The 18,448-nt window shown below is 38.4% G+C and overlaps 1 protein-coding gene across 6 annotated transcripts in view; it reads right to left on the bottom strand.

The window, feature by feature from the left end:
- Positions 1–1,145: 1,145 nt before the first annotated feature.
- Positions 1,146–18,448, bottom strand: part of esrrga (estrogen-related receptor gamma a) — a 201,252-nt gene continuing 183,949 nt past the window's right edge. For 5 of the 6 annotated variants that reach the window (XM_066696949.1, XM_066697017.1, XM_066696878.1 and 2 more), the window contains exons 6-7: positions 10,690–10,959; positions 1,146–5,192 (exon numbers count right to left, since the gene is read on the bottom strand). In XM_066696949.1, coding sequence (XP_066553046.1) covers positions 4,948–5,192; positions 10,690–10,959 — 515 coding nt within the window. In that variant the 3' untranslated portion in view covers positions 1,146–4,947. The remainder of the gene's footprint in view (positions 5,193–10,689; positions 10,960–18,448) is intronic. The other variant, XM_066697081.1, reaches the window with a different exon arrangement.

Genomic DNA, 18,448 nt, shown 5'->3' with positions numbered 1-18,448 from the left:
TAGTGCAGCTATGCACTGTACAGTGGAGCTACATTTAATAATATCTTATGATGTCATCCTCTTGAAAATGTTTAGCCTTCAGGTCACTGCTCTCTGTTTTAACGCCCTCAATGGTTTTGCTACAGCACATTAAATATCTCTACACTTTATATCATATGTATTACTGGCAAAGGATGGCTCTCCTTTACTGAGCTGTCTCAAGTGTCTGAAAGGCTCTGTCATTTCTTCAGGGTGATTAACAGACTTAAAGGTCTTATGGCCCTTTTTCCAATACTTTTCCATTATTATTATTATTATTATTATTATTATTATTAGTAGTAGTAGTAGTAGTAATTTATATTGATATATTAATTATATTATTATTATTATATATGTATTATTGCACTTTGTATTGCTGTATATTTTGTAAGTCTCCCTAGAGAAGGGCATCTGCTAAGAACTAATTAATTATAATAATAATAATAATAATAATAATAATAATAATAATAATAATAATAATAATATGTATTATATTAATGGTAGTTTAGGCTATAAGACTCAAAAGTTGGAGCCTGAAGTTTAGTTTTTAAAACTCAAATATTGTTTTTAGTTTAGGGACTCATTTTCCAATGATCAGTGCTGGCGAAATAAATCCAATGAAGTCTGTATAGCAGAAAACAGGTGCAACATATTCCTGGGTGCTTCTGAACAACTTTGACAGCTGGTTTCACAGACCCCGATTAGCTCTACTCTTGGACTTACTTACCTAAAGCAAGATTGAGTAAGCCAAGATTAGTAATAATCAGGGAATGTGAAACCAGCCAACCCAGTCTGAGATTGCTAATAGGCGCAACAGTAAGCAAGGCTAATCAATCAAGTGTTTCATGGGTTTGCTTTGTTTTGTGTAAAATGTAATGCAACTTCTACTTAATTTAAACCAATTTGGACAAAAAAATGTAAAGCAATAACAAAAACTAGGAAAAAACTAAATCATAAATAATAAAAAGTTTAGTTTCCTTGGCAAAGTAAAGAGATGCATACATTAACATAGAACATTTCCCCATTTCCCCCACAATGCACCACGTCAGTCTATAAGCAGGAAGTGGTCACAGCAGTGTCCCAGCTGTTGTCCTCGGATCGCCAAATAACACACAGCAGAGAGAGAGTCGTCAAAACTGGAAGCTTGTTTAATATTGCTCTACCATCATCCTGAAAGGCATAATTGGAGTTACACATCTGAACTGATCGTAGTTACAGAATCACGGGTCTCTCTTTTTGCATTGAACAATATATACAATGTAAAATAAATACATTTACACAAATGGACATATTGTTGGAGCACACTTTATGATACACATCACAAAAATATACAGTTAATCGTTTTACAGATGTGAAGCACATCTAAAACTACAGACATGGTTCTCACTACAGGTTGTTTCAGCAACTCCTGGATTTATTTTTATTTTTTATTTTATTTTAAGCTTTTAAAACTTTTTTTTTTTTTAATTTCTTAATTTTTCTTCAACTTCTGCATGTAAGACTGCCAGGAATCATTTTAATTAGTCGGCAGATATACACTGATGCATAAATAATTTAAATTCAACCACCAACACCCATAATCTCTTCTATAAGAAAAATAGCAGTTGTTTGTACATTTTTTTATATTATTATTCCTATCATTTAAATGCAAAATAGTCCAATAAATACAGCATTTTGATCTAATTCAAACACAAGTGCAACCTCTGTGTGTCGCACGGTCATATTGCTTTAAATAAGAAAAATATAAAAAAAAGAAAAGAGAAAAAAAGAAAAGAAAAAAGAAATAAAAGTTGGTATGGCTAAATAACACACCTTTTCTATATTAAATATCATTGCAAGGTGTTGAAAGACACACAGCGCATATTTTCAGTAGTATTTAAGCTGAACATGATAGTTCTAGTCCAGAAAGGTGGACGCGACATCTTTACCGGTTTTCTTTTGCTCTGGAAAACTGTGATGTATTATGCATTGTGGTGATGTTCATTGTATTCGTTAAACTCGACATTAAAAACACACAACAATGACTTTTGTTTCAAGGACGTGGTGAAGTGATCATGTTTAATGAAGTATCTGCGGAGGCCTGAACACAACAGACGAAAGACGATCTGTCGATTATTGTCCAGCTCATCCTTTTGCACCAACAACTGCCCTTAATTCAGCTTAAATCTCTGAAAGAGACTGTTTATTGAAGGTCTTTCATCCCCTTTTATGTCCTGTATATATATATATATATCAGCAGTACACTGAAACGAAACAAAAAACACAGATCCCAAAAAAGAAAACAGCACCTTACTCCCAGGAGTTGTGTATGTATTTAAATGGAAGTGCCAACGTCCAAACTTATCAGAGCTATAAACTCCCAAGTTATCGACCATCTCATGAGTTGCTATGAATGATTATTAAGTCTAGAATCACAGTACGGTCAGCTCTCTACAGAGAAACCACAATCTATAATATAGGTTTGTATAGCTAATGATAGATACACAGTATTTATAGAAGGAAAAAAGAAAACCCTCAACCTCTTTTTTTTCCCTTTTTTAAAGTTATTCGTTTATTTAATTAATTTTTAATTTTTAAAGCACACAAAGTTAAAGCGGTAGTTTTGGAAACTGGTTTGCACCAAAAAAAGTTTTCTTTTCTCTTCTTCCCCCCCCCACCCCATTTAATTTTTTTTTTATTTTTTATTTTTTTTAGCAACCACAAAGAGCAAAGTTAATATAACAACAATTGAGATGTCCAGAATGGAAGGCGTTATTTACAGCGTTTGTTTTAAAAAGTTTACATTAGCTATTGTTCTGAAATACTCAAACTTCTGTTTCTCTTTTAAACCTAAGATATACATTGTTATTCTACAAGAAACTGTTACACAAATTATCCCTTTTTAATTGTATTTATTTATTTATGTATTGTTTTTTTTCTCCTTTTAAATAATTATTACTGAATTATAGGTCAGTAGAGAGTTATTTGTTTTGGAACTGTTATTCTACAAGTTACTAGGAAGAGCCTTATAACCAGTAAGTATAGAGTACACTACTGAAGTCTCCTGAGGAAAAATACATCCAATATTGTCTCTAATTCTACCCTGTGTCTAAAAAAGCATACAACACGAGAACTCTAAACACCACGAGAAGAACAAGACAATCTCTGAATGCAACGGAAAAGAAAAAAGGAAAGAAAGAAAAAAGAAAGACGGGATTCGGAAAAGCACGTGAAACAGTGAAAACCTGAACTACAACATCTCTCTTTTATTTTATTTTATTGTCCAATAAATGGTCTTAGGTTAGGTTTACAATCTTTAATTTACAAGAATGCGTAAAATGGTTAAGAATGTTTTGAAAGTATAGGGAGCCTTTACTAATACTGATATATTTGTTATAGTAGGTTATTGTTAATTTTACCTGGGTGAGGGAGAGCAAAATAGTTTTTCTTTATTATTAGATTACACCCTGTAACAGTCTTGATTGCGATTAGGTTCCTAGTTCTGAAGAAGAGAGAGAAACTAGGACTTGACAGCTGAGAAAGAGATTCTGTGTTCTCTGTGTTCTGTATTTGGTTAGCAGCCTTGTCATTTCTTTGAGCGTGACATTCACTTATTGCCCTTAATGGTTTTCACATTATGTTTTTAGAAGACAGCAAAGAAGAAGTCTGTCTGATATATTATTGGTAAGTATCCATTGTCATCATTTCAACTCTGCTTTGAAGTCACTGGATATCATCAGTATGCTGTAGGTGTAATCTAAGAGTAGATTGCAATCACAGAAGGAAGCTCTTGAGCGTGTTTGGAAAAAAAAACAAAAAAAAACATCCTCGGCTAAGACTGGCACACAACATAAATTGCATATGTGATAATATGCACCTTCCCTTTTAATAACTATTGCTTGAAGAAGATAAAAGTTTACACGATTAATAAAATGGCTGAAAGTGGTAAAGCTGGTACAAAAAAAATCTCAATCAATTATCAACAAAATATCATTAAAAAAATCTTTCTTAAAAGTTTTATTTTTATATATATATATATGTATATATATTGTCCTTCATTATTGTTCCTCATTGCTGAAGCCACACCAATAAAAACAACTAAAACCAAAACAAAATTATTGTAATTTCCTTTCTTTCTTTTTTTTCTTTTTAAATGCGGGTTTTGTTTTCGTATTGCATGAGTGACTAAAGCTTCAACTATTCCCTGAAAAGGTTACAATAAAATCACCAAAAGAGAAAGAAAGAAACTAACAAACAAACAAACCCCCCCCACAACAACCTAAGCATCATTTGGAAGACTTGAAAGAAAACAATTAAGGAATCAAATGGCTGTATCTGATCTAGATGGAAAATGCAATGTGACGAAGCAGTCGCTCCAAACCTTCGCCTGGACGCTTAGTTAAGAGACTGCTCCTCCGAAACCCAATACTGTACTGTGTCGATGCATCGTGCCGGACTGTACTGCGAGGAGTAACTGGTCGCTTTGATTCCTTTACAGGGGACATGGTGCAGAAAAGTAAGTTCGCTGGCATCCATTGAATGGATCTCTTTCCTTTGGCAGGGCTGGCTTCCTCCTCTCTTCAATGCGAGAACTCTTTGTGAAAAAGGTTTGACAGCACAAAACTGTATTAAGAAAGTCAGAAGAAAGAATTGAAAGCTGGTTCACAGTCTTACTGCTAAATAGTCAGTGCAGTCTTTTTTGTTTTTGTCATTATTAATTTATTATGAATTAGTATTATAAGTATTATTCTCATTATTAGCGTTTATATTAGGATGATAATTATTATTCTTTTATTTTACCACAAGGTCCCTCACGCCTTTTTGAATTTGTTAATCTCAATTGGTTTCCCCCTGTTTCTGTTGTTGTCTTGCTCTCCAGAGCCGCGGTGGAGGCCTAAGCTCGCCCCTCTGTGCGTGGTAAGTGGCGGGAAGGCCGGTCGGCGCGTGAAGTCAGACCTTGGCCTCCAGCAGCTCCAGAAAGAGTTTGTGCATGGGCACCTTGCCGTCCTGTTTGATGCTGTAGAAGTGCTGCACGGCCTTGGTGGAGGTCTGACGGAGAAGGGGAAGAGTCATGAGGAGTTTGCCCGCCCGACGGGGGTCCTCGGCGTGTTGCCCGGCTTCATAGTCCTGGAGGGCCTCGTGCAAGACGTCCTGAAGCTTCTGCACGGCCTCCACGTCTTCTATATGCATCGAGTCTGAAAGCCACCGGTCGGGAAGGAGACAGGGGAGAGAACAGAGAGAGGAAGTCAGCATCTCGGACACGGCAGGACAGACACACAGACAATTCGAACGTGGAGCCGGTGGGTATCCTGCTCCGTTTTCTTCGGTTCAGTTCTGACCCGGATGGGCATTTTGACGCAAACAAAAGCCACAGTGAGTGTTTTTAGCTGTTCAATCATTTCACTTTTGAATGGCTTTAGAATCAAGGGAGAGGGAATAAAAGCGGTTTATATATATGCATTAGTCTTCCCCCTCTCTCCTTTTAGAAACTGACCAAAGGTGGGGTTCTTTATTGATTTATTCAGGATTCCACTATAAAAAAAATGAATGTATTTGTAAAACCTCGCAACGAATTAAGGTGTGTATTTTTATATGTAAACACACCTGATTCTGCCCAAGCAGGAACTGATGTGGGCTGAAGGCCCCTTAGAGCTGAAACCCTAAAGCCTTGTATATTTCACTTCTCCACTGGAGCCATAATCCAACGTGACATGTAAATATTGGGCAGAAACATATACAGAAAAGGTTCTAGGAGACACACAATGGCAGCTGAAGAAGCTTTCTTTGTTAAAGAATTGTGCCTCCTTGTGTAATTCTGTAGGCTAGGTTTCCTCTCATTCCTTTGTTGAAGGAAAGGTGTTTTGTAGTAAAATGACACTGGTACTGGTATAGCATCCGAATATGTGATATATTAGACATCTAGACTCAAGGAGCATTACAGTTCAATTTATAATTTTTCTTTCTATTCTTTATCACAGACCAAAACACAACACCACAATAAAGACAAAGACAAACAAACAAGGGTGTGGGATTAACGGCGACTTTTGTAAATTCGCAGTGCACGTGTCAGTTCCGTTTCATCTGACAAATGCCCAGGATCTCCTCTGTGTGTGTTTGCACATCAATTAGCCAACTGAATCAGAGTGTGTAGATACCTCGTTTCCACCCGTTTGCTCCCATTAATGCGAGAGTGATTTAGAAGGACAAGACAGGGACGGGGGTGGTGTGACACAACACAAACGCTACTCAGCACTGTGTTTGGAGCAGTAGATCTGTACAAGAACACTGTTATTCTATCCACTGAACAATTGTTAAGGGACACTTAGATTGCATGCACTAGCATTTTTCATTCATAAACAAGATGCATCGAAGAAAGTCATAAGCATGCTTGTACTCAGTTTTCAAACCTTTGTACTCTCCCGGGTTACCATAGAGTTCAATATCCATAAAAATATGAATAATTAGCTGGCAATATATCCCTCTTTGTAGAGTGGTTGTTGAGTTATTCATGGTGTTACCCCAAAGACAATCAAATGAGCTTTAGACAAAAACTTTAATCCAGTACACATTTCTGTTAACTTAAAGCTTTCCTGAAAGAGTATTCATATCAGTCTCAATACCAACCTAACCAACCTATCAGTCTGGGAGAAGAGGCATACATGCCACTATGCACTTCATGTTCATATAATGTAATACACGAATGTGATATCATGAGAACCTATTTTATGATAAGAATGTTCTGCTTCAAGAATTAATTGGACAAAAAAACTACACCATGCAAAATATACCTTTTTTTTAAGCTAAACAAAAGGATAACTGTTATTCCTGGGATGCACTTTATAGTGAAGTGAGCATATTATAAGAGGGGCATTAATGGCACATCATAATGGCACACTTGTCGAGGGGGTAAAACAGCACGCTGGGGTGTAAATAACAGCCCCAGAAGAATGGTCATAATTATATAGCAGATGAAAATGCTGTTAGTCCTGTGGATAATGGTCAATTAAGAACTGGCGCAGATAGTGTTGAAAAAGAGGAGATTTAAAAAATGGAAAAGTATTCCCCTGCTGTCATTGTGCTACCTAGGGAAGAATAACAGGAAGAGAATGGCATGGCAGGGGACTGTGGGAAATGCATGAGTTGGATTTAATTTAATAAGCATAAGCCGAGGCACTTTAGTTCAAGTGCAACCTGAAAGTGGAACATTATTATTATTATTATTTCAGTAAAATTAATCAATTAAGTTATATACTGATGCAAGATGTGACTATTTACAGTGTCTAATTCCAGTGTCCGCATAGTGAGTGGCATCCTGGAGCTTAGCGGCTGATTTGTAAGTAGAAATCCTATCTAAGGAGCTGCGGCAAAGGGACACTTTCCATTTCCATAGGAGAGACCATTTACACCACAGCTCTCAGACCGAGGAACAACTCAAAATATTTGTCTAATTACAGCCCTGTTTAAACCATTTATCTCATTGTATTGACTCCAATGACAAGTTATCTGTTAATTACAGATCCACATAGCAGTACCCCAGGGGTGATCACATGTTCACTTGATCCAAATGGCGGGGAAATGCATGCAAAATAATGCATGCAACGATTATTATTTAGCATAGAATGCATGAGTTAGCATACATGCTATGGATTCCCTATAGATGGCATCAAAAGTTTGGAAAACAAGCAGGCTTTTACGGACATCAGAACCACACAGGCACAGTTACCATACTATCACATCGAGCCTCCGAAACCATGATGCTTTGATGCCCGTCTATCAATCCAAGCAAAAAGCGTTTGAATTTTGTTATCTAACATGAGTGGAAAACACCAACCGCAGACACTACAGCAAATATGATAGAAAGGTCTTTGAATTTATGATCTGTAGAAAATAAATTCAAGCTACTCCTAATGCCACAACTACTACTACTCTAACTACAACAATAGTCTTATTTTTAAGTACACTGAGAAAATGATTGTTAACCATTAAACCTATCAATCAAATCCGATATTAGACCACACATAATATCATTTTAATTTCTCTGTCTTGGTTTATCTTAATATTCCTCTGGCCATCTTAACTGAAAACCCTCCTTGTTTAGTACATGTATACATTACATGTGGAGCACGTTTTCCCACATATCATAAGGGTTACTGTCATTAATGCAAAGGATTAGTATCAAGAGAATTAATTAATGACACTGCCCTTCAAAATGCTAATGTTATTTTTGTTGTTCTGAGTGGTGTCTCCGTGCCAATACTCTCTGTCATTGTGCAGTGCAACTGTACACAAAAAATTGAAATACATAAATAAAAATAAACAAACAAACACGTTCTTTGTACCCCAACGCACAGCTGTAGAGCGTGCCCTTTCCTTGGTGTTTGGCATAACAGTTTCCGAATAAAGTTTCCCCTCAAACCGCCAGCATTTCTCGGTGGCAAACCTTTGAACTCACACAATGTGTATCTGAGACAGAGCGCGGTGAGGGGAGGTGGGGGGGGTAAGTGCCGAAACAGGCCCTTAAGAAGCGCAAAGCCTGTGACATGACAGGGAAGAAACAAGCCCCGGAGGGAGCCATAAAAAGAATTGGGGAGCTCAGATGACAGGAGAGAAGAAATCTATAGCTTTGTTTGTATTGTGAACTTGGGAGCTTTGCCTTGGAAATATTCTCCTTCATACTGCAGGGCATTTTAACTGTACATATATTACAGCTGTTGATTTTAGGACAGTTACTGTGAGGTTAAAAGTGAATATGCAGATTTGTCTGAGTTGGATTGATGGAAAATCCAATTGGAAGCTTCTGGTCGACTCCAGTGGTCCATCAGTGGGAGACTGTGATTATTATTATGGAAATTGGAGTGTTGTTGATCAATATGTGATATCAATGTGTATGAGATTGGCATGTGACGGGCCCAGTAACAAATCAGAAAAATCATTCCAAATTAAAATAATCTAATTGTTATTGTCATTAAAACATGTCCGTGGCGAAGCAATATTGTTCAATTAACTAACCCTGTATAGGATTATTAAAAGAATGCATAGAATGTATCTGATTACTGTCATTATTTTAACAATTTGGTTTGACTATAAAATCTGACCATCTGACTCATAGTGCGGCCTGAAACCCCCAGTTATTACCATATATCAATGAGGAATGAAGTCGTTAGGAATCGAAAGCCCAGATTAACTTCAAAACAACCATCAAATCAAACAGATTGATAACCCATTCCAACAGGCAGCTGATTAGCATATACAAGATTACGACACCAAACACAGAAAGGAAATGTTGGGTTGAGGAACTGAAATGAAAACGAAATAAATAAAGTACTGAGCTGTGTTTGTACAGTATGTCACTGCAGCAGCACATGCTTTCATTTGTGTGTGTGTGTGTGTGAGAGAGAGAGAGACAGAGGGGGTGGGGTTGGGGGGGAGGGAAAGTGAAACTTTTATTGTTCAAAACAATTTCTCTCCTATCAGTCTGGGAATGGGTGCGTCAATATCAGAGATGAACTGTTAATTACAAAATCAATTAAAAAATAATTTCTCAAAAGAGTCACGCGCGCAGGCTCTCGGGGGTGCAGTTTGGACAGAAGGGCTCGTCTCAATCGGGCTGGCCAAATAGGGAGCCGTCATCCGCAAGCAAGCAAAAGCAATCTGGTTTTTCATTTTTCAGCGTGGCTGAGCCCAGTCTGAGATTGATCGTCACATATGGCCCCAGAAAACAAACTGTCAATACCTTGAACGCTGTAGAATTTGAACAAATAGCCGGCCGCCCATTCAAGCCGCTCATTGCGTCCCATTTAACAGATTTTATTGACAGTTTCCTTCTTGTAATTAAAGGGAAAACTACTGGCCAGCAACCAAGATAAAGTTCAAAGATAGGGTCACAACAAAAGGAGATGCAGGGCCGCGCCATGACTGTCAATGCTATACAACATCAGAGCCCGTTATTGACAACAAGGTGCCTAATGATCGACACCTTATTAATCAGGGATCTAAGGTGAACTTTATGCAAATGCTAAAAAGGGAGCAGGAGAGAGTTTCTGAAAGAGGCGGAGAGGAGAGGGAGAGAGGGAGTGGGGGCTGGGTTTGGTGCACACATTATTTTACAGATTTCAGATTCATAGAGGGAAGAAAAAATATCATTCTGTGAAGTTTTAACTCCTTCTGTGCTGGCATACTATTTGAGAGTGTTGTTTTCGTTGCTGTTTTGTGGTGTTTTTCTTTCTCCTGCAGCCGAAACCTCATTATCAGAAACGAAAGCTCATCTCTGTGTCTGTTTAGTGCTTAACAATCTCTTTGAATAAAAAGCGCACTTGTGACCCTAATAGGATAGTGATGGAGTGCTTTTTAATGCAAAGCAGCTCCATGCTTTTATATAAGATTTTATAGTGGCCTGAAACAGAACAATGTGTTCCAACTGGGTGACAGTGAAACAGAGAATGTATTGCTTTTTCTAAAAAAACAAAATGTAATTTTGCTTTAAAAGTGTTTTAGAGAGAAAGAACAGTTTTCTCTGATTAACCTAATTTATTTTTTGTTATGCAGTTTGATCAGGTGTCAGTGAAATTTAATAATAATAATAATAATAACAGAATCTAGACTCTCAGGAGCAGCCAACACAGGAGAAGTTTCTCAAAAAACAGATAAGATGGCATGAAAAAAATGTGCCAACAGTCACGCAAATCTGCCAACCTGAATTAGCAAGCGCTATAGCTTTGAGGGTGACAAACTCTTCCTTCTCCAGCTTCATGCTCTTGTATTTCTTTACCAGCTGCAGGATGGCGTTGTTGAGATCGAGCAGGCCGGCCAGTTTGGACTGGTCTTCGTCCATGATGTAGTCTTCAGCATAGACCAGCTTGTCCTCGAAGGACAGGGAGCGGTACACCACGCGCAGAATGAGGATTTCCATCCAGGCGCTCTGTAGGAGACTCATCTGGTCTGCCAGTGACAGAGTGGAGAAGCCTGCAGACAAGAGCAACAGAAAAAGAGAATGGAATTGTAATTATGCTAAAGGCTGACAAACCTCTGAAAAATACCTGATTTGGAGGAAATAAAGAGTGATAAAGATGTCACACAAAAATAGTATGAGGACCCCTCAGCAACAGATGTTTAAATATTGTTGGAAAAGTTGGAAAAGTCTGCACACAGGAATGTGTCCAAACGTGCTGAGTTATCACCTTTTCTAAAGCAGGCTGCCTAGCTTTGAAGTCATTAGAGAGCTGGAATTTGCACGTTAATCCAGACCTGCTCTCCCTCCATACAACACATGTATATGGGCAGCTATTACCTAAGAAGCATCTTTCAAACAGGCTTCTCCTTCATTCTGCACCAATGCAATCTCAGCTCTCGCTCCGAGCCTCGGCAGCAGTTATGTCCACATGTGATAACTTCTCGTTCATTGGCTTCCTCTCGGAGCTGGGTGTTAACTGATTCTCTGCGAACCCTGAATGGATGTGAACCGTGATTTGGGCATTGAAATTCTGATGGCATTATCTGCAGTTAAAGCCCAGTCTCCACACTGCAGCTGCTTTTCAAGTGTTTCTTGGGGCGTTAGTCTCCTCCAGAATTTGAAGCCAGGAGGCTTCCTGTACCAGGGAATTCCTTATCTTTCCCAACACACGGCTGGAATCAATTCTAGGCATCATACGGGCTGAAAGACTAATTGCCAATCTGGATTTTATTTATTTATTTATGTAATTATTTATTTATTTCCCTGGGAAGATTTTTTTTTTTGGGGGGGGCAGCTCAAGTTGAGATCTATATTTTATTATTCTGTTATGGCAAATGAGAGAAAGGCAGGGAGATAGAATTCTTCCCCTTTTAGAGACAGATTTAAATTGATAGCTGACAGGAAAGTAGTTACTCATGTACTCCGGTGTGTTTGTAATGCCTGTGTGTATCAGAACTAATTGCGGACATATCCACAAACATAATTTTTGTGCATTACCTATTTAGAATATTATCTCGAATCACTGACATATCATTGTATTTCCTATTTGAATTTCTGACTGAACCAAAGAAAACGATGCCTATACATCAAGATTTACAATTTCAGAATATATTCTAGAGTCTATAGAGATATATTTTTGAAAGGCAATACTTTTAGGGTAATGGCCTGCCTTTGGTGACTTGGATCTTCTACCACAACATCACTGCTGTCAGTATGAGAGCATTGTTCCATAATGAGATATTTGCTGGATGTATATTTTAACATACGATTGCATCTACTGCCTCACACGTTACACTTGTTAGTAAATGGCAGTACTAACCACAGACAAGGGTTTTTATATGATGACAGTACTGTAATCCCAGCATTGGGGGAATAAGGAGATATTTAGTAACATCTGTTGAGAAGCCTATCTAAGGGAGGCTTCACTGCTGTATCGGTTCATTTTTATCTCTTCCTGACTTGATCACTAATGGCAAGCTGCTCATTATGTATACGTTTCAGGCTATTGTTTATAACAACTGCTAATTTATTATCCCAAACTGTTAACATCTCTGATCTCATTAGGAGCAGTCGAACAGTGCCGAGCAGTTGGTGATTTTTCTAGCCTGCTGGTTAAACTCAACAGAGTGCCAGTTGGCAGGGCCAACCACTAGTACTTAATAAAATCATCAAAAGGGATTAGTCAAGAGTTTCTTAAGGGGGTCTTTAATACGAGACTGTTGCATTTGCGTAAGGGTATCTGTACAGAGGGCTGGCATGACTAAAAATAAGTATTTTGCTCACACTTAAACACCGTCAAAGGGTCAGTCCTGATTGAGTCTGAAAGGTAGATGTGCGCAGGATAAGAATATTTTAATGCTTTATGAAATACTACAAGAATGAAATCATGTAGAGATTTTGTTTATTAACCAAAACAAGATGGTATTGTATCGGCTTGGGTCTGTATGATGCAAAAGGCGACATTTCTATAAACAGACCCCATCAGACAGGCTTTTGTTTCCATCTCTGTGATGAAAGGCCTTTCTGTATCATTATACATATATTTGGATTAGCAAATTGAAATAGAAATACGTGTTTATTTTTTATTGTTAAGACTGTAGAAATCAGTGGCGCTGCGATGAGAACTGAGCACAAAAAAAAGGAAAGAGAAATCAAGGAGAATATAAAGGAAAAGGTCCATTCAATGGAGAACATGAAAGAAACAAAGGCAGGAAGGGAAGAAAGGAGAAGAGAAGTGAGCGAGGCAGTCTCTCAGGAGCGGCAGATGGACGGAGTATATACCCTGCAGCACCTTCCTGTGACAGGCCTATTCTCCCCTCCTAGACACCGCTGTTAGTAAATAATTAGATTTACACATTCCCCAATCTCCACACATCTTTCCGCCGAATAATTAAAAGCAGGATGATTAGTTTATTGAGTGGAAGGAGGAACTTTTTTTTATTGAGGTCCATCAATGATTTTATCAGGGCCAGTGCTTTTACGGCTGTCATGCGAGTGCAGGCATCCAATTTTTCTTATCTGCCTGATTAATACAAACGCTGTTTCAGGACGCATTAATTAACAGATACAAATCTACGTTCTCATGGATGGATCGATATGGAGAAGAAAAGAGGCATCAATGTGAATTTAGTGCTGATGATGGAGAAGGCACTCCATTGACATTTACGTGCATGGAAACTTTAAAGTTGCATTACAGCCTTTTTTGTCCCTGTTATTCCCTTAAAAAAAAAAAAGAATCAAAACTATTTTAACCTTAATTACATTTCACATCTCCCACGCTGGCAGTCAAGGGATCTAAAGAATTAAATTACATCAGCTAATGTAACGAGCAATAAGAGCCGCGTTTGTTTAAACCTGCTTACAATAACGGAATGAGTCGGGCCCACATGAAACGCTACATCTCGTATACATTATGCACGTGTTGTGCATTTGGGCTTTTAGATATAGCTCTCCTGGCATAATTAAACCCAATGTCTCGGAATATCAAACGCTTCTCCTCTGCCACTTAAAGCGGGTGTTTTCTGCTCATTTCTTGCATCCCCTCCTGCAGAACAGACTTTCTCATATAGATAATACCAACGTATTATCTGATCCTGTCTGCTGGCTCCACCACCTCGCATTTAACTTTTAGCCAGGAGACAGACTGAAAGGCAGCGAAATTCAGAACAACCCCTGACTCTCTGCTCATCCACATGTTTACAGTGGATGCCATCGCCACGGGCACTTGTCAACTAGCCTTCTTTCTTTCAGTCTTTCTTTCCTTCCTTCCTTTTTTTTTTTCCTCCCCCAAAATAAACTGACGCAGTCTAGTTACAAAAAAGGCTAAGCATCTGAAAGTGTGAAGGGCAGGCTCCGCAAACATATCTGACGGCTAGTCTTCAAAAATACACTTTAATTTCACAAAGAATAAATGTTTGTCTCCGGCGCTGAGTGCTGACAGAAAGAGGCTGCGGTGCAACCATGCGAAGTTAACCCCTACTGGGCAGTCCTGTTTGCTGCGAGGCGCTCCCAGCTCTGTGCCACCATGCCTCCGTCTTCTGCTCAACATGTTATAAATTCATTTTGACTACGCATTTACTTCACTGGGATTTCGACTGGTACAGACCCTCAGGAGCCGCGGCCTGCAGTTGCCTTTACCTTGAGTGTGCCGGCGGCTGAGCAGTCGGCTGATGGTAACACACTTAGTCTGGCATATTTTTCTGTGGTGAAGCAGCGCTTTATCCAAATTACAACGGATCGCAATTATCACGTTGGCTTGTAGGGGGACACTGCTTGTTCACCACAAAATGGAATTATTGTTGATTGGCTTTTATTTTTTTATTTGTTTTCCCTCAGCGTGAGGTAGGAAGACAATTTTCATAAATAAGAAGCAAAAACGTGATGCAGACAAGCTATTGAAATACCGTGGGGATGCTATTTCAATCATTAACACCTTTGAAGCGGTCAAACATTTAGTTTTGCAGGGTGATTTCAGTGGCGACATTGTTTGGTTGAATTGTCTACTTGACTGTATTTGTTTATTTTCAGTTTCGGCCTCCGCTTCCAATGTTCTTAATGATTTCTATTGCAGTTTTCTTTTTAATAAGGATTCCTATTCCTGTTTAGAGGCTAAAGCCCAGTATTGAAACCCTGCCACAGAGCCAAATATCTACTGCTAAAGACATTATTGTCCACTCTGGCTTCGGACACTGGACAATTCAGACCCTTATACTCATGAACAGTCCAATTAAAACCAGCCTGTACTATATTAGATATATTCTCACAAAAGGTACAAAAAAGAAAGTCATATTTCTGCCTCATACTACACCAGTGTGTAGCACTAGTGTTACAGAAGCTGATCTCTTAAGTGGTAATCAGTCCTCCTAGTTAAACCTTTTCCTCCAGAATTAATAAATTAGCTATTCAAATGGAGGAACACATATCAAATGCAGAAGATAATTAAACATGTTATTTCTTTGTATAATTGTAATCTAATACTTACATATTTAGAAGGTTAATAAATCAAATAAATTAAATAGAAGGTGGGCAATCATCTGTAATAGAAATATGTTGCTTCTACTTCAATGATTGTGTTCAGCACTGAATTCACTTCTCACGACAACTGGCATTCTTGTCACTTGGTTCTGTAAGGATCTTTTATAAGTTCTAGAATATATATGTTCTAGAACTAATTTCTTTATGTTTTTTTTGTAGGCACTGATAGAGGTCTTCTTTGCAGAACCCCAAATGTGCAGCCTGTGCTTTCCCTGCAAATAGCAAAGAGCAAAGCAGTGCTTTAACCCTGCCTCCACTCTGCACACAAAGCACACAGGAAGTTGAAAAGGCTCTAGTTGGACTCCATATCAGTTTTCCTTTTGGAGACACTAAACCAGACCTTTTTCCTCTCTCTTCTTTCTAATGGAATTTAAAGTCTTTTGAAGAGAGAGGAGAGAGGGAGAGAGAGCGGGAGAGATGAAAATACAAAGCAAACTTCGCTGGTATTTGTTTACAATTGTCTCTCACCTCCAGCTCCCAATAGCATCACTGGGGAAAAAGCACAGTGAACCGATGACAAGTGCTACCAAGCAGACTGAACAGACCTCTGCTTTTATCACTGCGTGGCTTTCATCTCGCCGAAACAAGGGCGGAAATATCTGAGCCGCAGATGTGAGAGGGAGGAAAAAAACAACAACAACCAAACAAAAAGACACAACAACAACACATTAACACTACTGTGGCCATCTCAATCCATTCAGGACACTGGTTATCAGCTAAGCAAATATTCAGCTGTCAGGAAAAGGCACATTCTGTACAGGAGTTACCCAGATACTGTACAATAGAGCACGGGAGTGTTAAAGAGCAGCCTTGACCTCCTGCACCTCCATAAAATTGGATAAATGTTAAAGACAGCACTTCTGAGCAGGGCGATGTCTAAAAACACAAGGTTATCTTGTCTGTCGTTTGAAGGAAAACTAAGCTGTGCATTTACCACGTAGCCTGTACAGATTTCTCTGAAAGCACTATTGTATTTGGGTTTCTTACTTTCTTTCTTTCTTTTTTTTAAAGGTCTGTCTGGTATCCAAGGCAGGCTGTTAAAAAGGACTTTCCCTAACTGCATTTGGGATCAGCAGATTCAATAAATCTGCTAATTAAGATGATGGGAAGGAAGGTCATAAAATGCCATTATCATGTAGAGTTTATTTAATTGACTTATGCTTGTCAAACATATATATACACGTCTGTCTATATGTATGCATATATGTTCCCCTTTCATATTCAGATTTGAAGAAAAACAATACACAACAACAACAACAACAACAACAACAAAACACGCTGAACTGAGAATGTTCTAAAAGGAAATTGGATTGATCATAAATTAAAATAATGGCTTTCTGATGGCAATTATCTAGTACCTTGTCAGAGACAGATTGAGCGGTATCCCCACCCCCCCTCTGCTTTCTAATATTTGTTTTATAAACTGTAATTTTTCTTCCAAGATCTTCACATTAGCCCCAGGGAAAGGGATGTGGCATCATCAACTAATCACAAAGTCTAAAGGAACTGCTTGATTCTAATACACCTAATTAGCAATCGGCAGACTCTTAATTGCATACATTAGAACCGATTCGTAGTGGAGATTAATTCTAAATATACCCAAGCAGCTGGTTAAGATGCCATGGATTACTGTACGGACTGTACTTTTCCACTTAATTAGATATCAAAATTAAGCGGCAACAAGCATTTTGACATAACGGGGGATTGAGCCGCTGCTCGCGGTCCCTGGGCTGCACTAAAGTGACCGCCTAAGAGAGCCGCACAGATGGAGTGATATTAAAAGCCGCACTGGAAAGCAATTTCAAATAATAAAATATCAATATTTACATTTTAATTACCCTTTCCCAGAGTCTCTTTGTCATTTTCACTATTGGCGTCGCAGCGAGCGGTACTTGGGAATGACATTGTGTCTCCAACTGCAGAACCTGTTTAGTTTCTTTCATGTAATGATAATCTTTTTCTTTTCTTTTTTTCTGCTTTACCCTGAGAAAAAGTCTGTGTTTTTTTTTTTTTTTTTTTTTTTCCTTTCTGCTGTTGCTTGCAAGAATGGCACCAGTTTTTCAGAATTCCTGTTAAGGGAATTAGCGCCGAGTACACAATACACAAAAGCTTGCCACTGGTGGCGACTCTTTCTTTGATGTGCACGCCCCTACAGGGCTCTGTCTGGATGTTTGGAAGCTGCCAGCAATTCCACAGAGAGCCACGCACAGGCACAATAAAGGAGGCTGTAATTCCTGTACAAGACAGGTGATCTGGGGGTCATATTGGTGCACTGGTGTACATTTATTAAATATTGTTTTAAGGGACACCCCTGCTCAGTGCCAGGCCTTTGTTTTGTTTACATACATAAATATGAACAGAACCACCTGCGTATGTGAATGTAATTCAATGTAGTCATGTTCCTGATGCACTGATTTTAAGTTCAGATGCAGTGTGCTATGAAATGGATAACAGTTATTCTATTTTACTATATGGCTATACTATACTTCTATTTCCAGACTGTTCATTTATGTTTAGTGTGATTCAAATACGCCCCATTCTAAATAATCTGTACTCAATAATAAATAAATACATACATAGGCCTAATACATACATTAAAGTGATTTCTTGCCGAGATTACATGTTAGCATCAAACTGAATTAATTTCACTACAGGGCAATGAGGACTTTAAGAAAAGCTTTCCGGATAAATACCATGTAAAGGAATGTCAGCTACAAAAACCTCTTCCCCTAGCTGAACAGACACATAAAACATTCACTTGCTGGATTTCCAAGGATTCACATCCCCTTAAAAAAATACTACAGCGAGTATTATACTGTATGTATAACAAAGGGATTTCTTTTAAAACCACAAAAGGACTGAACCTGCTGGTCTGAAGTCACTGTTAAACCAAGCCTTTTGTTACCCCACATTCAGGTACTATTCCATACAGTTGTGTCCCTTATTCCCTTGTCAAAAACACTATAT

The sequence above is a fragment of the Amia ocellicauda genome, chromosome 1 (genome assembly GCF_036373705.1).
Source record: "Amia ocellicauda isolate fAmiCal2 chromosome 1, fAmiCal2.hap1, whole genome shotgun sequence".
Classification (NCBI taxonomy): Eukaryota; Metazoa; Chordata; class Actinopteri; order Amiiformes; family Amiidae; genus Amia; species Amia ocellicauda.
This window is presented reverse-complemented; position numbering and strand designations above follow the sequence as displayed.